General features: G+C 42.4%; 1 protein-coding gene across 1 annotated transcript in view; it reads right to left on the bottom strand.

The window, feature by feature from the left end:
* The window catches only part of LRP5 (LDL receptor related protein 5), a 116,216-nt gene extending 91,726 nt beyond the window's left edge, over positions 1-24,490 (bottom strand). The window contains exon 1 of the mRNA XM_053395472.1: positions 24,203-24,490. Within this exon, the coding sequence (XP_053251447.1) occupies positions 24,203-24,419 (217 nt within the window). The 5' untranslated portion in view covers positions 24,420-24,490. The remainder of the gene's footprint in view (positions 1-24,202) is intronic.
* Between the last annotated feature and the right edge of the window lie 1,131 nt (positions 24,491-25,621).

Below are 25,621 nucleotides of genomic sequence, written 5' to 3'. Positions count from 1 at the left end.
GTAAGATAACCTACTTGGAGATATAACTGAACAAGAAATTGGCTACCACCCAGTATTCAGGTTTTATGGGGTACAGCGTCTTGACAAGCTTGACCTCAGTCACCAAAGGGATGCCCAAGCAAAAAATAGTTGTTCAAAGATTCTTGGATATGGATAGGCCGCCAAGGGAAAAGGGTTTTTAAGTATTGTGGAGCAGCCAAACACCAATCAGTAGCCCCTGAATGACAAATACCTTCTATGGAGGAGAACTGTGCCTGAGAAAGATGCAGAGTTACTGAGGGAAGCAGGATTTTTTTGGGAGGGTGTATAGGGACGCGGGTGGAGCTGTGGGTTAAACCACAGAGCCTAGGACTTGATGATCAGAAGGTCGGAAATTCAAATCCCCGCGACGGGGTGAGCTCCCGTTGCTCGGTCCCTGCTCCTGCCAACCTCGCAGTTCAAAAGCACGAAGTGCAAGTAGATAAATAGGTACCGCTCCGGCAGGAAGGTAAACGGTGCTTCCATGCGCTGCTCTGGTTCACCAGAAGTGGCTTAGTCATGCTGGCCACATGACCCGGAAACTGTACGCCGGCTCCCTTGGCCAATAAAGTGAGATGAGCACCACAACCCCAGAGTCGGTCACGACTGGACCTAATGGTCAGGGGTCCCTTTACCTTTACCTTTTTCTGATATGAAAGGGAGAGGGACAGAGCAGGGGGGGCGAGGTTACTTTTTAGGGTTTTGAAAAATTTATTATCCTCCTAAGACCTAAGTCAGCAAGATTAATCTACCTTGTTACAGTGACAAATACATAGAACAGGTGGAGCCAAAATATTATTCTTCATTTTGGTACACCATTGACATTTTGAAGAAAGCCTCAGCCATTCACATGTATGTCTTAAGGCTCAGTCCAAACTCCCACCCCTGCCCCTTTCTACCCTCAGAAGAGCTTACGGTACTTCAAGGATGCCACCAGTGGGCTTTCAAACAAAGACCAACTGCATTCAGTGCAACATTTCCAAGGAAGCATGCATAGGACTTCATCCCTAGTCATTCAAAAAGCAGGGAGGGGAGAAGCTTCTTTTATTATTTGGAATGACTACTTAACAAAAACATCTTTAGACTACTTTACGTTTTGCACCCAGCCCTGTTCCACTGGCAGCTACTACTGTAGAACACCTGAAATCCATTGATCACTAACTTCAAAAGATAGATTAAATGTTGATTTTCATGCAATGAACCTTCGTATTTAACCTGAGTTTAAACTTGTCGGATATAGTCCTCTAAAGAAAGGAAGACTACTCCTTTCATCCTGGAACTGTGTGTGTGTGTGTTTTGAATTCCTCACACGCAAGCACACAGTGGCATAGTAGGGTTTTCTTTCCCTCCCATGGAAAAAAAAATGTAGGTGTGAAATTAATCCAAAACAAGAAGTCAAAGAAACTCAGTTCCTGTTCCTTCCACTTTTTTATGCCTAACCTGTGACTACAGCAAGTCACTTTTGTAAAATAAAAACTTTTGAAAAGGAAGCTTAGGCTTCATGAACCACTATGACTTGTGCTGTAGTTTCCAAATGGTATTAGGAATTGTCAAAGGCTACAACTTTTTCTCAGAATTATGTTTTCCCTATTCTGTGTCATCTATTTTGAATCTGCAAAGCTCATTGTTGTATTATGGCTAGAAACACAATATGCAAAGGGTATAATCATATAACTATCTACTGCCACTGGGAATGCTTTATTGACTGTAAAATACTTTTTAGATCTTATAGCATAAGTTACTATAGAAATGCACACTGCTACATTAACAAAAGAAAGAGAGAGAAGTGTCCTACATTCAGTTCACAAGCAGGGGGTGGAAATACAGTACATTTCCTTGGCATTAAAAAACACACCAAACAATAAAAACCCACAATGTCTTCTCCCTTTCACCATCTTTTCTATTCACAAATTTTGTGGAAAAAACTCAAAACATCTCAGCTATCAATCAAGGCAGTTTCATTTCACTTTTTTATTCTGCATGTTGTCCACAATGTTTGAAATTTGGAGAAAGAGAAAATTAAAATTTATTTTAAGAATCATTTATGCAGAGAGCTACAACAGATGTCAGAGTCTGGTTTTTCACCCCTTCTTTAAACTGCAACAGCCTATACTTTAAGCTGGTTATTATATACAACCTCCTGTAGAGCAATTTCATCCATGCCTCCATCTCAAAATATGAATTATTTTTAGTGACAGCCTTATGTACGCCAAGCATTGTTTTGGGTTATCATACTACAGTAGAGCAAGGACAGGAAGACAGTCTGAACCTCTATAAAAGAAACTTTAACTCAAAAAGAAGCTTGAAAAGTTCAGCACCAAGGCAGAAGCTCTCAGACAGTTCCCCCACAAAATTTATAGAAGCAAATTTATCAGAAAAGTGGGAAAAAATTTCCCCCCAGAACTGTAACTCAGCTTAGACTGTCTATGAAGAATTGCATACAGTGGTACCTCGGGTTAAGTACTTAATTTGTTCCGGAGGTCCATTCTTAACCTGAAACTGTTCTTAACCTGAAGCACCACTTTAGCTAATAGGGCCTCCCGCTGTGCCGCCAGAGCACGATTTCTGTTCTTATCCTGAATCAAAGTTCTTAACCCGAGGTACTATTTCTGGGTTAGCGGAGTCTGTAATCTGAAGCGTATGTAACCTGAAGCGTATATAACCCGAGGTACCACTGTAGTTCAGTGTGTGATCCCATGAAAAAAGAAAAATCCCCTAACATTTACCCAACTTAAGTCACTGCACTCATTTAACAATTTCTGCTTGCACAATGGAACAGTCCCTACCTCTCCTCTCCTAAAAGGGTAAAGGTACCTATTTATCTATTTGCACTTTTTGGCGTGCTTTCAAACTGCTGGGTTGGCAGGAGCTTGGACCTAGCAACGGGAGCTCACCCTGTCGCGGGGATTTGAGCCGCCAACCTTCTGACCACAGTGCCACCCGCTTCCCTTCTCCTCTCCTAAAAGGTAAAGGTACCCCTGACCATTAGGTCCAGTCGCAGACGACTCTGGGGTTGCGCGCTCATCTCACTTTACTGGCCGAGTGAGCCGGTGTTTGTCTGCAGTTTCCGGGTCATGTGGCCAGCATGACTAAGCCACTTCTGGTGAACCAGAGCAGCACACGGAAATGCTGTTTACCTTCCCGCCGGAGTGGTACTCCCCAAATCTGCTCTGGAAGATTTGGGAAACACCAAAGCAGATGGGGGGGGCAGACACACGGAGAAGGAGAGGGGGAAAGCAAGTTCCATTGTAGGGGTGGAAAGACATTATTGTGAGTGCAATACTTCACTGGATACAATCCAATGTCTTTTGTGTCAACAGGGGAGTTGATGGGGGAAGCTTTTTGAATTTTCTCCAACTTGAAGCACTACAGACTTGCGGGAGGGGGGATACCAGTGGATCCAGATAAACTGGGATCCTTTCACACACAACATTTAATAATGGCTATAAAAATGGAGGAAACAAGCCCTATAAGCATTCATGAAAAAATAATAGTAAATCAATACTAGTTACTTCATGGGGGAGGGGCTTACAGCCTGTCTTCTTCTGAGGTGCGTTTGCAATTTTACAAGAATAATAATAATAATAATTATCATCATCATCATCATTATTTAAAAAATTGATATACCACCCGTCATCAAAAGATTTCAGGGCAGTTCACAGAATAAAATACAAGATAAAACCCAAGTAAATGATTAAACCAAAACAAGAAAATAACCTCGCCCTTCCCACAATGCAAAAGTCAGGACCCAGAAATGAAGCAAGATTTTGTATAAAGAAGGGGCATGTTGTTTGAAAAAAGTTGGCTCTATAAATACATCTCTTTCTGTGCCACCAGAAGTTTTCCATCATTTAAAAGTAACCCAAAACACATTTCCCTTGATTACTGTGTATCAATAATAATTTTAAAAATCACAAAATTCACCCCTGCCCCCAACTTTACAAGCAAGCATCACCCTGTCGAGTGTTATAAAATTTGGGCAGCTAGTCTTGGGTTTGTTTTGCACAGGCAAGAATTGCACATTTTAAGGGCTCTTGTAAAAGATACATTTTCTGTACTGTGTAAGTTAAGTTTTTTGCAATAATTATAGGGTTTCAGAAACCAGAGAGATTTATTTCAGAATCTTGGTTTTACTTGGCAACCTACAGTTTGTTACTGCTAACATTATTATTTACAACGAAATATAGCACTCTGATTATATACTATTTCATTTGGACAAAGTTACTTTTATTTCCCTGGAGAGACTAATGTCAAAAAGACATTGTCCAAAACAACAAAAAAACACATTCTCTGGCCAAGCGGACAAAGGTGCAGTATGAAAATATAAAGCAATTAAAAAGCTTTCCCAGTTTTATTATATTCTTGTAGCACACAGAAGTGCGCACAGAAATGTCACCCATAGCGACACTGGAGCCTTGCTGACCACTTCGTTCATGCTCCATAGTCCCCTTCTGTCCAAAATGCCTATGCTCATCTTACACACCTCTCTTGCTCGTTCATTTTCTCAATCCACTGCCCTCTCCAATGCTATGCCCTCAGATACACTGCATGCTTGGGCTCACCAACTTGACTAGATTCTCTTGTCACTCAGCCAACCACCCTGACAGTCCCAACATCTACTCCTGTTCTTCCACCCTCACCTCAACCGGCACACTGCTCCATCCACTGCCTTAAGACATGAGTTCTTACTCACGTCAAAATTTACTATTAGTTCATCTTTCTCTTGCAATATCTGCACCTGAGTGCTCAGGATGCTTGTAAACATTCCACGACGTCACCAAAATTCCACTTCTAGGACTCAACACAACGTCAGCACAAGTATCCAGGCAACCGATTCCAGTCATTAGTTCATGCTGACATTAACAACCAAAGAAGTTCACATACAAACTATTTCTGTGGAAACCCATCAAAGTCACTCATCTTATTTTTAGTGCATATTGATAAACTGAGGGAAACAAACTTGCTCTCTCTTCAGCTTAGTCTACACCCAGTTCTGAGGAGTTGCATTACACTGGCACCTATATATTAAAACCCTAGCAGGTGACAGCAATATTTGTCATCCTAACCTATTTTCCAAGTACATGGTGGGAGATCAATAGGAATAGGAAACATGATTACCATGTAGACTTGGTTTTTCACTGCCTAGAGGGGCTCTGGCATGCCTCTGTATTTAAAATTACCAAAGCACAAAAGTTTTTGGTAAATCTCAAAACAAAAAACCTTTCTGGAAAAGTTACAGACATGCCCAGAGGCTCCAGTTTCAGATATGAATGTTTAGAGGAAGTTACTTGTAGCAGAGTTTTGGTTCCTGTCCTTTACAAAGAAAAAAGGAGCCACAGATATAGCCTCTGAGAAATTAAAAAGGTTTAAATTTGTTGAAAACAAAAAGAAGGGAACAAAGTCCAGCTGCAATTAAGCATACAAGCACAAGTCAGGTAGCAAAGTTTCAATACCAAACCCACTCTACACCCCTACACCAGTCTTCACCAAACTGTTGCCTTCCAGATGTTTTGGACTAGAAATTTCGTCAGTCCCAGACAGTATCACCATGCTGGCCGGGATTAGAAGAGTTATAGTCCCAGACATCTGGAAGGTACCAGGTTGGCAGTTGTCCTATACACAATTCAACAACAGTTTCATTTCAAATGTCCATTATCTAATACCCAAAAAGCAGTAACAAGAACAATAAAGAAGAAAGGAAAAAAGATCAAGGCAAGAAAGAGGTTGTGAGGAGGGAGCGGCAATATTCCAAAAAAGAACATAATTCCAGACAATTGTCCTTCATAAGCATATTATCCAAAAATGCTTCCTCTCCAAAAGGAATCCACAAGAAGAGTGTTGCTGCCATTTCTGTGCTTTTTTTTACTTTAAAAGTCCATACAGTGGCTACAACTTCACAATTTATTCTACAATTTACTGCCAATCTGTTTATCAATTCCTAAAGGTCCTGGTCACCCTTGCCTTCCTTATTCCTATATTTGAGAGATCACCTGTATGGTCATCTCTGTGATCTATGGTCATCTCTCTTTTCCTTTCCCATTCTTCCTCCTGAGCCAGCACCAGTCTTTGTGATTAAGAAAGTGGGTTCACAGTTTCTAGAGAGTCAGATGGTGCTCCAGTCCACAAGAAATTAGACCAAAAGGCCCCATGGAACCTGTACTCCAGTTATAAGCATGACATGGCAGTACATCACCATCATCCTCATACTGCCAGACTGGAGGCTGGGGAAAGAGATGAAGCTAAGAAACAATGACTTGCCTAAGGTCTCCTAGTTCAAGGTGGAGGTAATATCTGAGAACTAGACAATTCCCAGCTTACCTTCTTAGCCACTACATTACATCATGTGTGCCTTGCTCTTTATTAGAAGACAATCTGATAAGAGTGTGGGGAAAGCAAAAACAATACGTAGTATTCACCAAGCATGGTAAATGTTTTGGACTAAAAGTGGGGTCATCTTTCTTGCCATGACAACAGGGCAGATTCCAGTCAACACTGAAATCTATGGCAGATGTTACATGCTGCTCTGACCTGAGCCTATGATGGAGGTGCTCAAAGCATTACACTCCAAGAGGCTCTTGCTTCTTCCATGGCCACAGCCTTGGATGCCAGCAGAAATCAGCCATGGCCCTTTGCCTCTCTGCTCCAGCTTGCTCCATTTAACAGAGTGGAAACAGACTGTTTCCCTAGAACACCCCTCAAGTCTTTTGTCTCTGCCCATTAACTCAGAGCTCACGGGTGGGGCTCCACCCCTTTGTGTCTGACATAGAGCTCCCACTTTCTTAATGGCTCATCACCTTGCTTTTGTTAAGTTAACAACTCATACTTAGCAGGCCATTATCAGGCAGGCCTGGCTATTCTAGCAACTGAATTCCTGCTGGATCCAGCATTCAGGAGGCTTGATTTAAATTCTATTACCTATCAGGAATTTAGGGGAATCTGGCACCCCCAAACCCTGGCACCCACTATTCATATACCCACAACTCATAACAGCAGAGTTCAATTCTTGGCTCTATAGGTTCTTGACTATACACATCATGATGATCAGGTTTCTTTTGGGATTTGTTTGGTGAAAACATGAGCAAACTCAATTTTCTTGCATACTGGGGAGCCAGACCTATCTACGCTTCATTAAAATATTATGAATAATAAGTTGAAGGCCATAGGCTGACAAGTATGCATCACTTTATGCATCTCTTGTGCAGTTTCTGAATTCAGATTCACAGATTGCAGGCATGCTCCCCTCATGTAATTAAAATCTCATCAGGAGGAGAGCAGTGCCATGTTCACTGGGTCTCCTGTCCACATGCTTGCTGGCCCTGCCTTCCTGCTGCCTACATGAGGGTGGTTGAAAGGGCTGAAATAGGGGCCCTGTTGCATGCACACAGGCTCCCCATGTGATTTAAAATCCAGGGGGTGCAGTCCCTCTCCCCTTTACGGCAATTGCAATCAATGATAGTACGCCCAAAAGGCGACGAATGGCAACTGAGCATCCCACAAATTGATACTGCGAAGAAAACAGAACTACCACCTTCAAAACCCCTACTGATTTGTGATGCATTTTGCATTTGTTTTAGGGATATAATTGTATTGTTGATTTTATGCAGTTTATCATCATGATAGTTTTTATTAATGTTGGCAGTGTATTTTCTTCCCAAATAAAAATAAAAATAAAAAGAACAAAATAGTTTAGTTGTTTTAAAGCAAGAAAACTTTCACATGACAACAGCAATTTTTTTCTCACCCAAGCATGGATTTTCTCACTTGCAAAATCTCTCATTTTTAAGGAAACAATTCCTGGTTGTTCAGGGGTGTTCTCAATTTATTATTTTTTAAAGAAATAATAGCTTGGCATCTCAGCAAAACAGGCTCAGAAATCAGACAACTTGAAAATAAGTTTTTAGTGTCTGTGCCTCCAGGATACACCGCTATAGGACTTTTCAAACTTCCCATTAAAGCCACAAGGGCTAGGTTTTATGTTAATAAAAGCAGAGATTATCTGGATCACAATGACAGCCTGCAGTGCATACAAGTGCTGACAGAATGAAAGGATGAGGAGGGGGAGAGAAGAGAAGGCTTGGTAATGCCTATCCTTATGTACTTTTATTTCCAATTCTGGTTACGTTCATCTCTAATGAACAATTTGGTGCTATACAAAAGAAACATGCTGAAATCATGCCACATGTAGTTTCAAGGAAGACCGTCTCAGAAACCCCACAGTCACAGTCTCTGTAGCACTGAAAGCAGCATTTCAGATTTCTGAACAACAATACAAAAGGAAATTTAGAATCTCCCTTCATGTAGTTCCAGAAATACAAAGCAATCCTGACCCCTGAGAAGCAATGCCATAAGGAATGAATTGACCTTAATCAGTGCTCCTGGCTAATGCAGAAGCATCTCCAATAAAGAGAAACTTGAAAGACATTTGGAAAGAAGGGCTGACACACACAACTCATGCTGTTATTCATACCATTGTTACCATTTGAACAATCCCTTTCCACCAGAACCTCTCCCCCCACCCTGAACATCATTAAAGTGTTGAGCCCGAAAAGAAAATTTAAGAACTTGGGTTTTTAAAAAATATATACCTTCAAACATAATGCAATTGCACCCCCTCCAATGTCCAACAATGTTTAAATTAAAACGTGAAAGACATTTTAAGTATCAACTATTCTAACACATGCCATGCCCAAGGATTCTTATGAAACAAGAATAAGAAATAAGAAAAAGGTGTTGTGTTAGCTGCTATGAAACTCTGCAGATTAATTATTTCTGGCCTGGGTAGATTTCTGAGCATTGCTCCATATTTCAGATTAATTTCTCTTCCAAGTATGTGCATGGTATATTCAGTACAGATGGTAAAGGCAATGTATCTTTCCAACTTTCCTGAAACCTAGTCAAGTTTTTGGAGTCAGCAGAACCAACATCTGGAACTAGAAACTGATCAGAAACAAGCATACCTTTGTGAAAGGTTTTATTTACTGACGTCCTGTAATGTTTTTGCAAGTCAAATTTTCCATTATAACTAAACCATCATTTAATACCCTCCCTACCACAAAGTCTTAGAAATCGGCTAAGTTGCTGCCCAAACCATAACAACTCACACATTTTTTTAAAAAAACCCCACCTAAAAAATTAAATATGAGTCCAGGGAATACTTTCCCTTGCATATTTATGGTACCTGGAACATTTTAAAATAAGAAATGACTTGAACTTGTTCCTATGCAAACTGAGCCAATTACAATTATAACAACAACTCTTCTTGCCTGTTGGCATTATAGAGCATTAACTATTTCACACAGGCGCTATAGATATGGCAAGTCATTTACAAATTCAAGCTAAGCTGACAAAAGCAAAAAAGCACGCCTTAACCTAGTTTAAAATCAAGCTCATGTGAAATGGAAGAGGAAGCCCCACCCATCATGTGAAGACAGCCTCAAGTGTCTGTGTGCGTTTCATAAGCAGCCCATATGATGATACCAGAGATGGTTTACTTTAAAAATCCATATTTTTAAACATGCCTTTTCTCTTTCCTCACTCCAGTTTTGGCCAGAGCTTGATTCCGTAATATTTCTGTTCACAGAGAGAAGTCAGGAAACACAGCAAATCTCTTAAGAAAGGCCACCTCTCATGAGATTTTCAGATCAGAAAATAATCTGAAAACATCATGAGAAAAATGTGAAGAGATGCATAGCTAAGCACAATAATTTCTGGATTTTTCCCATGTTATATCACTTCTCTGTTTCCAAAGTTTGAATAAAACCCCTGTATGCCAAGTAAAAAAATTATCCTTTGAAAAATTGATTTCAGGATGGAAAGTGGGGAAAGGTAGTCTGAGAGACTAGAATATAAACTTCCTCTTAAGGGGAGTGGCATCTAGTTGCTTGTTTAACAGTTTGCATCATTTGAAGTGTTTGTAGTGTGCACCTTATTTTATCTATATTATGATGCAGATGATGTAGTACAACAACAGGACCAGGTTATCTGTGTTGGTAGTTGAATTCAATCATGGTTTAGCCATCAGAAACATGCTACAGGTTCATGCTCTCCTTTTTCCCTTTAGACACACACACAACGAATCCTTTTTCCTAAATTGTTTACTGTGGTGTCTTAATCAAAGTGGCTTCCAATTCCAGTTTGGAAGCAATCTGTGTTTAGTGGCAACCACATAATCTGCACAGTTCAGGATTCACAGAGATTTATTGCCACCACAAGGCAGAAAGTAAAAGAGGGAATTGATGTGCACAAGAGGAGGATGGAATGCTTGAGCACAGTGCATGTTTCCTTCCCAACGGGTAAACCATGGTTTGGTCATTGCATCTGAACTGAGCAAATCCTGCAAACTGAATCCCGTGTCTTTCACTTGTGGTTTGAAAAAGTCAAATCCTCCTCTACTCTTGCTTTCCTCCTCCTCTTAATTATAATGTGTAATTCTTGTTTTAAGAAGATGATACAGTTGTAACCCATCAGTACTCAATTCTTGTCAGAAATCTGAAGAATGATTGGAAACCAAATAAAATCCACACATCTCCAGGGAGAGTCAAACTATGATAATTACTAAAACAAAGGCTGCTCTTTTAGCATGAAAACCATGGAAAATGATGTTGTAACAAAAAGAGAAGCAAGTTAGCATATGTCTACATTGCAGTAATGTAGAGAGCCAAATGGTACACTGGAATAAGCACACAAGCCAAGGAATCATGGTAAAATCCAGGGAGGAGGGAAGCAGTGAAAGTTTTTCAGTTGCCACCCATCTGGCCACAACTGCCTCTAGTAACTATTTGCAAGACTAGTTTTTATAAGGTAATGCTGGGCGAGCAGTGAAGCCCTATCACACTGGTGCTCTTCCCCCGCTGTTTCCTTTTCACTGTCAAGCAACTTGATAGGAAAAAGGAGAGAAGGGGGGGAAGTCACTTTGGCTGAAAGCTGACAGGCACTAACAACCTATTCTTCTCTGCAAAACTGCTTGTGAAGCAAACAAGTAAAAAACTATTGTGCTGCAACTCTTTCTTGCTCCTAAAAATATTCCCCAACATACCCTCCCCATCTCCCATGCAAAACCACTATAAAGAAACTGCTAGTAAACCAGACGTCATCCTCCAAGTGCATCTTGCAAAATAAAATAAAATGAACTCACAGGCAACTAGACTTGTGCCTCTGTTTTTGAACAGTTTTGTTAAGAATGGTTAGACAAAGGAAGAAAAATCAAGTAATGCAAAAAAAAAAGAAGTCTCTCTCTCTCTCTCTCTGTATGTGTGTGTATTCTGGGCTGCAGTCACCTAATGTACTCCATCAGTTGAAGCCCTGTGTATGCCTTCTGCTTGCACAATGGGGTTCCCCCTGTCCTCCCCCTGCACCCCAAAATTGGTGTGTGGGGGGCTCAGAAGAATTCTAAAAGCAGTGCCAGGTGGGTGGCTGGGGACAAGCTGCAATGCTTGTGCAGATGGAATATTTGTAATAGCACAACACTGAATTCCACTCTCTAGGTTTAAAAACTCCCAATGACTACAATCACAACACAATACGAACCATGCCTGCTCATGAATTCAATGCGGCTTACTCCCAAGTAGGTGTTGTTAGGGTTGCAGCCTTAAGAGATAAGAGTGTAATTCCCTTAACTTAAAGTGGTCAGCTTGTCCTCTATATGAAGAGGTTTCTGTTTGCTGGGGCTTCCAAGCCTCTCTCAAAACAGGCTAAGCAGGGTATTCAGGAACAGATCATTAAGGAAGTGGGAGATGGGCCTGAGGACCGCTTAGGGTGTCTGTGGCCTTCTCACATCTATTAATGCTGTTTAACAGGTTTGCCCTCAGGTTGTCTCAGTGGTTATTTTAATTAACAGAATTACAACCACTCCCCAGAACCACAACCACTACCAGGCTCACAACAGATTTGAACATCTAAAAAGGGCATGGAATAGACAAGTGAGCTGGCTCTGCACATGCAGGGAAACCCATTGCTTAAATGTAACCACACACCCACCCATGTCGAACTCTATGTGTATTAGGTAACAACAGTTCTACAGGAATTACAGACATGTCCTTCACAAACATTTGGTATCTGCTCTCACTCCTTGTAGGTTTCTCTTGTTCATGAAGTACTGTATTTTTTGCTCTATAAGACTCACTTTTTCCCTCCTAAAAAGTAAGGGGAAATGTTGTGTGCGTCTTATGGAGCGAATGCAGGCTGCGCAGCTATCCCAGAAGCCAGAACAGCAAGAGGGATTGCTGCTTTCACTGCGCAGCGATCCCTCTTGCTGTTCTGGCTTCTGAGATTCAGAATATTGTTTTTCTTTTCTTCCTCCTCCAAAAACTAGGTGCGCCTTGTGGTCTGGTGCGTCTTATAGAGCGAAAAATACGGTGCTTGAAGTACACGAAGCTCTGTCCACCCTTATTATTACCGGTAAAATACTCCACTGTCCAACTTCAGCAGTGATATTAAATAGAATGGTTACCCACTGTTAATACAAAACAGAGCCTACAACGCACCACTTATGATCCTCCCTTTTTCCTATCTGCCACTTACTTTTTTTTGTCAAGCTTTTGTTAGTATTATTCCTTCTTAATATAACAACAGACAAGAATTAAGATTAAAAGACTATGAAATATATACATGAGTAGTTGCATGAGTTTAAATAACAAAGCCCAAGTAAAGACTATCAACTTTATCAGACCACAAAGTATAGTTCCAGATATGCCAGGCTTGTGACAAGGGTTGTCTTGAAAATGATGCTTCTGCTGTACGTGTCATAAAGGAATGACAAATCACATAAAAAGAATCTGGAGGTTCTAGTCCTTGTCAAAATCTCAAATTATGCATGATTTCCTTCATTATAGTTATATTCCAGAGTGAGCAGTAGTAAGTATCCAGTGTAAGATTCTGGGCTGGTTTACATTCAGTTGCAATAACTTTGTGTGCTGCCAAGATCGTATATAAGGCACCCCCCTTTTCCCAATATATTTACACTGGTATCATCAAAAATATTCAGTAGCATTAATTTTGGACAACAAACAATAGTTTCTTTAGTAATATTTAACATTTCTATCAAATTCCAAAAATCTTGCACTAACTGACATTCCGACCATAAATGATAACATGTACTAAGTTTACTGCAACCTCTCCAACAATTAGGTGATATAGAATAAAAGATTTTTGACATTTGAAAAGGAGTGTGATAACATCTGTATAATAATTTTAATAAGTTTTCCCTTTAAAAAACCTGGAAACAAATTTTAAGGGCCGTGATTCCCAAATGTTATTCCAATCCTTGGGAAGAATTTGTGTGCCAATATCCAGTTCCCATATCTTTTAAAGTTTCCCTTATCTCCCAATTATTGAATTAATTGTGCGGGTTTAAAAACACACACACACACACCATTTTGTATTCATAACATGTATACACAGCATTCAACTGGATTCTGTTTTACTTGGGAGACAACCAGTGCTATTTTTCTAGAAAGAGGTGCCAGAGGCTTCTGGTCCCGGCTTGCCTTAATGGAGGCAGCCCCCATGACAGCAGGGGATCGTCAGCAAACGAAAAACAAGGACGACAGAGGGTAACTCATCCTTGCAAATCCCCCCCAAGAACGGGGGAATGGGCTTCACTCACAGTTCATCTCAATACCTGGCTCTTGCTCTGGCATGAAATGTGGAAGGCAGGGAGGCACTGAATGCAAAAACACTTCGTCTGGCAAAAACCCTCCTACACCACCATTAAACTTTATAAATTTATATATTGTAACATCACAAATGGAAATCATTAATTATGTAGCTGTTGACTAAGAGATTATTATTATAACTGAAATGTAACTGACATTATTTAAGATTATGGGATGCAGTGATATAAGATTGGAAATGCACCCAAACCACCATGCGGGGAGCCACTTTAACTAAAATGTATTAATTGGAAGTTGGTTGGCATTTCGATAACTGTATAATTTGGGAATTAATAGTTATTGTTATAATTTTGCTATTATTGGAGGTATATTGGAAAACTATTTTAAAAATTATAGAAAGAAAGAAAGAAAGGGAGGGAGGGAGGGAGGGAGGGAGGTGCTAGAGCTCACCATGAACTTCTCCCTTGTTCTCTTAGAATGGCAATGGCACCCACCTGAGAGGTGCTGGAGGTGAGCTCCAGCTGAAAAAAAGCCCTGGAGACAACCTTTAAGTATAAATCATTTGAAGAATGTGGTATCCTAATACACTGATTGCAACATTACATTGTTTCCTTTAAAGGGCTTAAATGTTATATTTACATAGTTAGTGTGGCAATGGTGAGCAAACACTTTTGATGCCTTGATTGCTAGTTATTGCTTTGAGTCTTAAGTAAAAGCTTTCATGGAATAAAAAGAAAACTCCAGTAAGGGCCTCGGGGTCACTCCTCTTACAGTTCAGTGTAACAGAGAAAGCAGGTCACATCCTAAGCCAGGGAACCTTATTCAGCTCCAGGGCTGCATTCCCTCATAGACAACCTCCCAGGAACAAGGGGGCGGAGGTAAAAATGGGCAGAGAGAAAGATGCAATTCTTGCCTTTCTACAGCAAGCTACATTTCAAGCACACAGAAGGCAGAGGTTTCTATATGCGCGCGCACACACCCCTCTCTTAATTCTTCATCCAGGCAGGTCATCACAGATCAGGAAAACCTTCCAGTCAGGCAATAGCATCCAAGTTTTGGAAGAATTTTAACTACTTTATTGGAGATTTTAAAACATATTGAAAGGAACAGAAATTACAGCTACTGCAGTGGTGTGGGGGACTGTTGCTGCCTCTCTGACTGTCAATACTTGGTAGGTTCTGATAAAATTAGGAAGCGTAAATTATCTGAGCCCTTGTGGGCACCCCAAACAGTGCAGTGTGTGGTTGGCCAATAACCTTTTTAAACACAACTTTCAGATGACAGCATTCATTTGCTTTCAGAGCCATAACACCAATCTGTCACTGGATGGCTGTATATCACTAATTAATCTGTGTTAAAACGGCGTTTCCAAAACCAACGATTGAAACGTTAACAATCCCAGATATTTGGCAAATAAAAAAACACAGAGGTGCACTGCTGAATGCTAAAAGTCATGTAAACATGATTAGAAAACTATACGCACATTTTCTGACACATTTCCAAAATATCTGCCTCGCAGATTCATTAGAATTATCAATATTCAGAGGTCAATGTTGATTGATATACCCCGTCTTTGGAAACTCACTGTATTGCTATGTCCCTAAAAAGAGAACACCTGCCAGAGGATGCTAAAGTGTGCCATAAAATAATGAGATGGACATTACCCTCTTTCCTTCCCAAATGTACATGCATTAAAAAAGCTAGTTCCTGGGATTCCACCACACTCTACTGTCCCACCAAAGGTCAATTCATATTCACCAGTAGTAACATGTGAGCCATTTCTCCATGGGAACACACACACACACTTAAATAAACATTTTGATCCAGGAATAGCAAGGGCAAAAACAACTACATTGGACTCAAGACACAGGACCTACCATAGGGCTAGGCAGAGGGAGAACTGAGCTAGCCTCCAATACTCTAAAACCTTTAGGGCATGTACCTCCTCACTTGCCAGGAAGAGAGAAGTATAAGAGCCAATGTGCAGGTACACTATCCAGTGTAGAAGCAGCTAAAGCAGGCATGGCCAAACTTGGCCCTCCAGCTGTTTTGGGACTACAACTCCCATCATTCCCAGCTAACAGGACCAGTGGTCAGGGATGATGGGAATTGTAGTCCCAAAACAGCTGGAGGGCCAGGTTTGGCCATGCCTGAAGCAATGGGAATCCAAGGCAGAACAGCCCCACTCCCGCCACCATCTCTTTAAGCATATCCCAACCCTTCCTGTGAACTTTCATATGCAGTTTGGTAGGACCAGCAGCACAGCTAGTTGTCAGTATTACACTTGCTGTATTCTAGTAATATGACTCTAGAGTAGGGGTGTCTAAACTGTGACCCTCTGAGTTGTTGCTTGACTACAACTCCCATCAGCTCTAGGCAGCATGGCCAGTAGCATGGCCAGATGAGGAGAGTTGGTAAGTCCAGAAACATATGGAGGGAGCCACAGGCTGGCCACTCCTGTTCTGGAGGGTGATAAAGAAACAGACATCAAGGAGATGGTTTTAGAAGGCATGGGGCAGGGCAGGCACGGCATCAGATGCTCCACAAAGCAGTCTTCAATTCCAGATCATTAGCTGCTGGCAAACAAAGTATTGGTCATCTGCAACTAATTCTATTTCAAAGCTACATCAAAAAATTTATTCTCCCAATTGGCTGAACATCTCTTGGAAAGGAGTGCAAATTCCAGAGTTACCTTCTGTAAATGCTTTAACTGTTGGTTGGTTTTGTACAATCACACAACTTTTCTTTCAGTTGAAGGATGACACGCATGAGGAAGAGACTATGGATCCCACTGCAAGTCCAGTTACTCATAAGTAACAAATCCAAAAGAAGATTCTCACTTACTGCATTAAATAACCACAGCTTTAAACTAGAAATATATGTTCAGTTTAAACCTTATGCAGTATTCAAATCTGCTGCAAATACAAATTAAGGAATGTACACCAGATTGCCAAGTAGCAGTCCCATCTACCATGGTGAAGTCTCACAGTTCCCATGAGAAAAAGTTTAGGAAATGGGGGAAGGGGGCAGACATGGGTGTGGAACAGAACAGACAGACAGTGTGAATTCTAGAAGTCACATGGGGCAGCTTTCAAGTGATTCAAGTCCAACTTATTAGTAATCCACTACAATTTGGGATCTATTTCCTCTACTCCATTTAAATCTCATTTTATGCAGCTTAGCTAACTAGATCCAGATGCACCTTACAGACTAACACTTATTGTGGTATGAGCTTTCATAGTCAAGAGGCTTCTTCATTCAAGACATGAAGTGGACTGGAAAGATGGTTTTCCTCCACTGTACCTCAACCCACATGGGGTGTATATGTCATGTATCTGATGAGGACAGCTCTTGTTGATTCAAGGTCATGCCATAAGAAACCAGTAAGCCTTTAAATACCGCAGAACACTGGCTTGTATCCAAAGTGTCTTCTGCTTGGAAAATGCCTCTTACACCTATGGAAAGCTGGTTCCAGCCTAGCAGAAGAGCACAGGGTGAGAAAGGGGACCCCAAATCTAGGGAGGTTTTCCAATTCCCTGTCTTTATGGCCCAGCTGAGATTATATGTTAAAGCCTGTATCTTCCTTACTCATTGTCTCTCACACTCTCCATACATCGAGGCACAGCACTACAAGCCTTGTGCTTGCACAAGTGTTCAGCAAAACAGCACCAATACGTTTCTCTTTTAACTCATGGTTTGGGGTCCAAAGGGTGGCCACATCCACATGCAACAGTAAGCCAGACTTTCTGGTTTTTGTATCTTATCAGGAATGAGTCTGATCACTCCTGGTTTGCTTCTCCTAGTTTGCACAAGCAGGATAAGCAAAGTGTGGAGCCTTGGCTTCAGGTTCCTTCCAGACCTGGGATCATGGTTTGCTGCTCCTTAACAAGCCACGATCAGCAAGCCACTGTTTCAAGTTGGCAAGCAGCAGACTATATTATTCTAGAATGGATCCTGACAGTGTCCTCCATTTGAAAGTCTTTTGGAGTACGAATTTTGTAACATTTTACTTTATGTAAAACATCAAAAGAGATGTTGTTGTTGTTTAGTCGTGTCCGACTCTTCGTGACCCCATGGACCAGAGCACGCCAGGCACTCCTGTCTTCTCAAAAGAGATAGAAGCCCTGAAAGCTATAGATTTAAGAAATTCAGACATTAAATATGTGCAGCTTTATATGATTTGCATTTTATACAGGTCTTTATAATGCTCCACATATTTGGCAACTATCAATGGAGAAGTATTGGGAACTCTGAAGACACAGTTAAGGAGGAATCAAGCTTTAGGACAGGGTGGGGAAACCTGAGGGTCACATTCTGTCAAGGACAACCTTCCAGGGACTGCATAGACAAGGCCTGAGGCAAAAGCTTTGTAACAATGGAGTGTATTCTAGCTACAAAAAATGAGTGACGTATCCAAACACACACCCTTTCATCCTCCATTCAGGACAAGCAAGGGCCATTATCACAGTTCAAACACTCTTCAACTAGACTGGGGTGTCCAAACTTTTTTCAGAGGGCCAGATTTGATTAAATGAAGGGCCATGAGGGCCGACCAGAGAGCCCACCAAAGTTGTTGGCCTTTTTTTAGGATTGAAGTTACTGAGGTTTCTTAAGGATTTTACCCCAGGAAATAAACTGCCACAGGGGCCGGATTAAACCAACCGGCAGGCCAGATTAGGCCCCCGAAATGGACTTTGGACATGCCTGAACTAGACAAACAACTTGAGGAGGCTACAGGGCTTGTGAGGGATGAGCTTGGGAAGAAAGGAGTAGCCTAGGCTCCAAGGATCAGAGGGACTAGGCCAATTTCAGCTCCTAGGCTTGAGAAGCTTCACCCCTGAGGTTAAGAGAAAACTAACACAATGTTTTACTGCTAATACCAGTGCTGTAGAGCAGGGGTAGGCAACCTAAGAATGGGGGTATGAGTGACCCCAAGAGTCACACCTGTCACTATCATTTCATTACATATATGTCAAAAAACTAATTCTGTCAACTGATCCTACTCTGCGGCAAACAGCCCAGCAATCAGGACACATTGCTAATGTTCATGCCCATCTTCCTTTTGTGTTTTGTAAAACCCACTCATCCCATGCAGAAGAAAAATACAGCTCATATGCACCTCTGAATTTGTCATTCATTATACTAAAATATACATTAAAAATCAAGGACTGGTTGTTTTCTTTTACATCACCACACGTACAATATTTCACTGGCTTTTTCCTCAATGAGCCAGTGGACTTGGGAGAGAGACAGGAAAAAGGTCTCCTTGTTAATTCTCCTTGACCTCTCAGTGGCTTTTGATACCATCAACCATGATACCCTTCCAGAGCAGCTGTCCAAATTAAGGATGGGTGGCACTGTCTGGATGGTCAAATTTCAAGAGTGCTTCAGCCCCATGGAGCCTTCAGTGCAAGTTAGATGAACATGCTGAATCCAATTTCTAGGAATTTAAGACAGTGCTCAGGCCGCAGTTCATATAAGCACCAAGTTTCCATGAAAGGTAAGAACAGCTGGAGAAATTGTTCAGGCAAGCAGACAGCACATGTGGCATTACCACAGAGGCTCTGACATAATATGTTCCCACAGTTCTTGTGGGGGGGCTCCCCTGACCAGCATGAAGCCTCTCAGCCACCACCATCATGATGTGGCAAAGGTGGTGCAGCAATAAAACTGCTAGCACATTTGCAAAGCTAAGCAGGTCTGGTATGATTGTATGTGGAACCACGTGCTGAGTTTCCTGCATCGCACAGGGTTGGACTAGATGACTCTAGGGGTCCCTTCCAACTCCACAATTCTATGATTCAAAAGTACCTAGAGCTAAAAGAGGAAGTTTGAAGAATGATGCTATTTCCTCTTTCACTTCTGTGAGCTTTTCAATGCTCACAATACCTACAGGGAGACCAGAATGGCGGAGATAAGGATAAGTAAATCTGGGAGATTGGTGGGAAGAAAGAAGGAAAGAAAGAAAGAAAGGCTGTAGAATGCATAAGATGATTGACTGTGCATACATCAGTTCCAGTAAAACAGACGTTTTTGAAACTGCATGAAGTTTTTACATGTTTTCCACACATTACAGATCACATTTTTCTCCATAGACTAACCATAGGAATCACAACCTGCTGCTTTCCAGCACTACTTTAGCCCAAAAACAATTCAAAGGGATCTGTTTTAATTCTACTGCATGCAACTTTTACCCAAACCCCATGGAAAAGCAAAGTGTTTTCATATTTATGTGCATTTTCTTTCTATACGTCAGAAGCCAACAGCACTCTCTCAAAATTGCGAATGTGCCCACAGACCAAAAAGGATTGGCAACCCCTGCCTTAAGTTCTATGGATATCCCAAGGTCAAGCAGTTTTTAAGCACAGAGTTCAGTGAGGTAATTTCACGTGTCTTTCTAATCCCAATGGTTTTTAAAAAAGCAAAACAAGCAGATGACTACAATCTTCAACAGCTCATTTCAGGATTGAAGTTAAAATCGCTTGCTTCAGAAATATGCCTACTGTATTTAGAATTTCACATCCATCAACTGTTAAGTGCACATTTAAGAAGCTGTGTGTTGGCAACTGATCAATCTTGAAATCTGCTTTAGAAATAACAAAACCTGGAACCATTTTCTACTTGCTTTCTCATTAACATATTCTTTTCACACTTGGAAATCAGTTTGAATTCTCAAACACATATAGCTAAAAAGCATAGTACACTTTCAAAACTGAAATGACCAGGATCCTAAAAAGTTGTCACATAAAATACCACAAGACTGCTTTTCACTTGTGGGTCATCTACAACCCTAACCTGATCTATATATTATTTTTTTTTTAAAAAAAATTAATGTCCAGTAGCACCTTAGAGACCAACTAAGTTTGTTCTGGGTATAAGCTTTCGTGTGCATGAACACGTCTTCAGATACCATCTATGCACATGAAAGCTTATACCCAGAACAAACTTAAGTCTCTAAGATGCTACTGGAGAATATTTTAGAGAGAGAGAGAGAGAGAGAGAGACAGAGACTGCGTCAGACCAACATGGCTACCTACCTGAATCCTAACCTGATCTAATATCCCTAAATTTAAATAAATTTATTTCCTTCGTAATTTAAATCATGATTGCTATTGCCTTGATGTAAACGAATGCAGCCTGGCAGCTGCAACTTTCTAAGAACATTCATATTGAGAAAACTAAATGGAACATTAACCTAACATTCTGAATAGTATGTGAGCTTTCCCAAAAAAATTATTTATGTTGAACACTGCCCTCCCGCTATAATGTGTATTAGGAAAACAAGCAACAGACTATGCATTTCACTGCACATACTACCTATACTCAAGCAGTAGCAGTCCAATTTAATGTGTGCCTAGAGAAGAAATGAACGTTTCTGGCAATGCATGTTATATGCCAGTGACAGAATAGGAAATGAGAACAACAGAATAGTATTTGGGGCTCATGTGGAGAAAGAACCTGTGGCCCTCCAGATGTTGCTGGACTGCAACTCCCATTGCCCCTGGAAACGGGTCATACTGAATGAATCTGATGGAACTGAGGTCCAATAACACTAGAAAATCCACCAAGTCCCCTCCCATTGCTTATTTTCTTAACTTTAGGAGGCCCACACAGTAAATGTGCAATGCACTTTTGGGCAGTTCAAATGGCAATAATTTGGGGGTCTAGAGCACTATATCAGCATTTCTGCTTCCAGGATTCCAGATATTGGGGAGTGCAGGGGGGAATATTAGGGGGGGAAACAAGAAAGAATAAATATTTTTATTTCTCATGGCTCTCTTGATGGTCAACACAGCTAACAGAGACTAGTGTGAGCACCACAAAATGAATAATGGGGTATTGCAGAATTAACGCTACTATCTTACCCAGAGACCCTTATACACTGCTTTTGTGTGCTAAAAGTTCAAATGGGATGCATAACAAACTTGTCTCTAGACACACTCTGATAAGTAATCACAAACAAGCTCAACCAACAGCTGCCCAGAAAAAGCAAAAATATACTACTGTAAGTAGAAATTAGATATAGTCAACCAACTATCAATTTTGAAAAAACAAAGTGACAAAAAAGTTCACAGGTATACTAGAATATAGGATCCCTTATGCAAATACTCTTAATAGACGAAATGATAACCCCAATGCTTTTTTATTTAAATGAAAAGGTGCGGCTGAAATATCCTAGACTCTACCATTTAACACAGCTCTGCTAAATGACAGCCACTAAATGATATCCAACATTAAACATACTGAAGAGTAGACCCAGTAAAATCAATGGACTTAAAGATTTCAATGGATTGGACCCCCCCCCAGTATGACTAATATTAGTTATCACCCATTGACTGCAATTATTTTAAATTTGTGTACAACTAACATTGGATATAACCCACTGTTTATAGTTATTTAAAATTTTATTGGTTATGGTTTTAATGTTATGGAAATCCTTTATTTGGTTAGAGAATAAACATTAGCTGAATCCCTACCAAAGTACGGTAAATTAAACACATCTTTGCTATTGGATGTGCTGCTGCAAACAAACTTTGCCCAAACTAACAGGTATACAGCAGCTGCCCCTTTTCACCCTAAGCTGCAGGCCACCTTAAGTACACAGAGTTCATTTAACAAAGATACATGGTGGCTGTGTTCATATTCCTTTAAAATTTATCAGAGAACAGCCCCTCTTTGGGGTTATTTTGGCCCACACAAGATTTTAAACAGAAGCCTTACTAAATAAAAACAACACCATTCCTCAGAGAACTGAGCTCCTGGAAAATTTAAAAAAGACCACAATAGCTATGAGGTTACCTCACCACTGCAACAAACTAGTGGATCAATGACACCAAGATTCTCCTAAAATATTTTATCAGAAAGAGATTCAATTATCAGAGGTGCAGAAACCTTTTCACAAACATGCACCTATAGTTAAAACCATGCACAAACAGAACACAGCGGCTGTGGAGGAATTTTAGTCAGAGCTTCCATATTAAATTATAGTTCTGGTAACTACTGCAAGAGAAGTGGGTGGCCTAATACGAATTACCCTGAGGGGGTGCTCTACTGACTGTTAGCCACACTGCTATATTTCTTCAACTACTTGGGAAATTACAACAATTAACATTCATTAGTGCATCAAAACTTCAGTTTGCTGACTGCTACGCAGACAACAAGCAGACCAGGCTACTGCGCGAGGCTCCCTGCGTGCAAACTGGAACTTTCCTGCAGGCAATGACAGAAGGGAGCAGAAAAGTACAGCTCAGAACTCCCTTTTTGGTGGCAACCCCTGGATCACTTTCTATAATTATCACCACACTGGTATTCAGACATTAAGCACCGTGGGGATTTCGGCAAGAACAGAACAAATGTTCTCAAATAGGACAAGTAAGTCCACATTTGTTTTGTGCACTACATGGGACTGAAGCTTATCAAATGCAGAAGCAAAGCCACTTTTCCAGCCCAATGGAAGAAGCCATAGGGAAAATACAGCTACAACCATCACCACCACCCTTCTTAATCTCCATATATCACATATGAATGCAGAAAGTTCCGAGTCAGAATTTAAACACACACACACGAATGTGCACAGGAGTTTAAGGAAGAAGCAGAAGAGAAGCGTGATTCCCTCCAAAAGTTTAAAACGAGTGCTAATTGATATGGAAATGGACGTGATTGTCTGAACGCTCCGAGAAGTCAAGGGAACAAATGTTCACTGTAGCTAAAGTCTGGGTAAACTCCCAGACAGACAAACTCTTCTCAGAAGTCTGTTTTGCCAAGTGTTAAGTTTCACAAGTCAGGCAAGTCTTTCTCTCTCTCCCTCCCTCCGTTTCTCCCCCATACCCTCCCCTTTACAACTTTAAAATAAAAGGAAAGAAGATCTGCTCCCCCCCAACCCCCACTCCCAACGCTGATGCCAAAAGTTTTGATTCTGCCTGTGATCGACACCCGACACCAGCTCCTCCAAACTCCAGGGAAATCACTGCGTCTGAGGGCCGCAAAGCGCTGGGAACGGGGAGGGGGGAGACTTTTGTCTCGCTCTCGAGGCACAAGGTTGAGCTCGAAAGCCCAGCAGCACGCAAAAGGCGACGGGAATCCTTTCCTGGCCAGTAGGAAAAAGGAAGGCTCACCCCCCCCACACACACACACCAGAAAAAACCCTACATTTATTTTTTGGTGCTGGGGGATGAGTAGGTCACGCAAGCGCCCTACTTCTTTAAATAAGAACTTGTTGGGGGGGAGCCACAACGAAGCAGCTTTCCGTCCTTTTTCTTGCCCGATCTGGTACGGGTCGCCCTCGCACACACCCCGCTGCGCCTCTTGCGGACACTGGCCCCAAGGTCCTCACGGTCCCGAGCCTCCTCGATCCCCCCCACCTCTTTTTTTCCGCCCTCCGCGCCTGGGCTGCTGCTTTTCCTCCCTGCCGCCGCCTCCGTCCCATGCCAGCCTCCTCCATTCCCACCAAGTCCCACTTCTCGAGTTGCGCGGAGAAGTTTCCATCTGCACAACAAAAGGCTTCCCCGCTCTCCCCGAGCCCGGGAAAGGCAGCTTGCCGCCCGCCGGAGCCCCCGCCCCGCCCCGAAACTTACCCCCGACGGCGCCCAAGCTGCCCCGAAGCACCACGGCGGCCAGCAGGGACAGGAGCAGCAGCCGCGGCGGCGGCGCTGCCGCCTCCATGTTGTGCCGCAGCAGCTGCTGCCCGCCGAGTGGCTCAGGCGGGCTCCATGCTCCGAGTGCGCCGCGCTCGGCAGACGGGGAGGGAGGCGCTCTCCGGATTCCCCACCTCCTCCTTCGCCGCCTCCTCATCGAGGCGCTGCTGCCGCTCTGGGAAGGAGAGGGGGGAAGGGGGCTGGGAGCCTCCCGCTTCACTCCAGCCCCAGGACGAGCCGAGCGGAAGCCAAGGGACCGCCCCGCCCCTTTCCCCGGCGTGGGACAACCGCGCGCCGCCGCTCCTCTCGCCTGTTGCTGGCTCGCCTGCTCGGCGAAGGAGGGCCAGGTGGCCGGCTCGCCCTTCGCCAGGTCTTACTCCTAGGCGAGCAAGAAGTCACCACCCACCGGGCGGAGGGCGGGAAGAGGACCCGCAAACGGCAACCCGGGTTTAGGGTGCGACCTTGAGCCGTCCAGGTAGTAAGTAGCCTGTCCCCGGGGGGCTTCCTCGGACGTAAACGTTCCCCACCCAGTTCCCAAGTAAGTGCAGCTCAGTCTCATGGGATGGCAGCCCCAAGGGCGACCCACACTCTCCATGGGGTCTAGCAGGGGTGGCAACTTAAATAAAGTATTTGAGGGGGGGCAGAAAAGCCCTGCCCTGCATAATCGATCACATGGTGGGGCACACCCACACTATTTGAATGGCAATGCCCATCAATTGGGCGGGGGACTCAGCCCCCTCAATTGGGGGGGGCAAAGGGACCTCTGCTCCCAGGAGTTGGCCACTATGGGTCGTAGACAGGAGCTCCAAACCCAGGGACGGCATTGCAGTTCATGAAAGCTGTTCAAATTGTTCAAGGAGCTGCTAGGGTTGCTCTCTTTTCTGGCAGGCGGAGGCTTGTGCCTTGGAAATCAGCTTGACAGGCACGTTCAGCAAGTGAATCTTTCCCCCACCAATGTATCTCACTTTGCTTCTGGAATGGCTGCACACCTTCCCTTCTAGGAAAAAGGTAGCTCCAAAGCTGGGATGGGGAACCTGTGGCACTCCAGCTCCCATCAGCCGCAGCCAGCATGTCAGGCCAGGGGTCAGCAATGCAGAGAGTTCCTGAACTACAACATCTGGAGGGTTACACAAGCTCCCTGTTCTTCTAAAGCGGGACATGCAATACTCACCAATAGAAATTCCTTGCATGTTAAGTGCCTGAAGATTAACCCTGCATGAGAAATAGTGTGCTGCTGTAGGCCAGCATGTTTATAGCATTAAGTCTACTACATGTGAGAAAATGGCTACAACGCTACGTTCACCACATCAAATAAACATTTTTAGTAGTCCACCAATCAAATCTAGCAGTCCACTCTTT

This window comes from Podarcis raffonei, chromosome 1 (assembly GCF_027172205.1).
Source record: "Podarcis raffonei isolate rPodRaf1 chromosome 1, rPodRaf1.pri, whole genome shotgun sequence".
NCBI classification, from domain to species: domain Eukaryota; kingdom Metazoa; phylum Chordata; class Lepidosauria; order Squamata; family Lacertidae; genus Podarcis; species Podarcis raffonei.
This window is presented reverse-complemented; position numbering and strand designations above follow the sequence as displayed.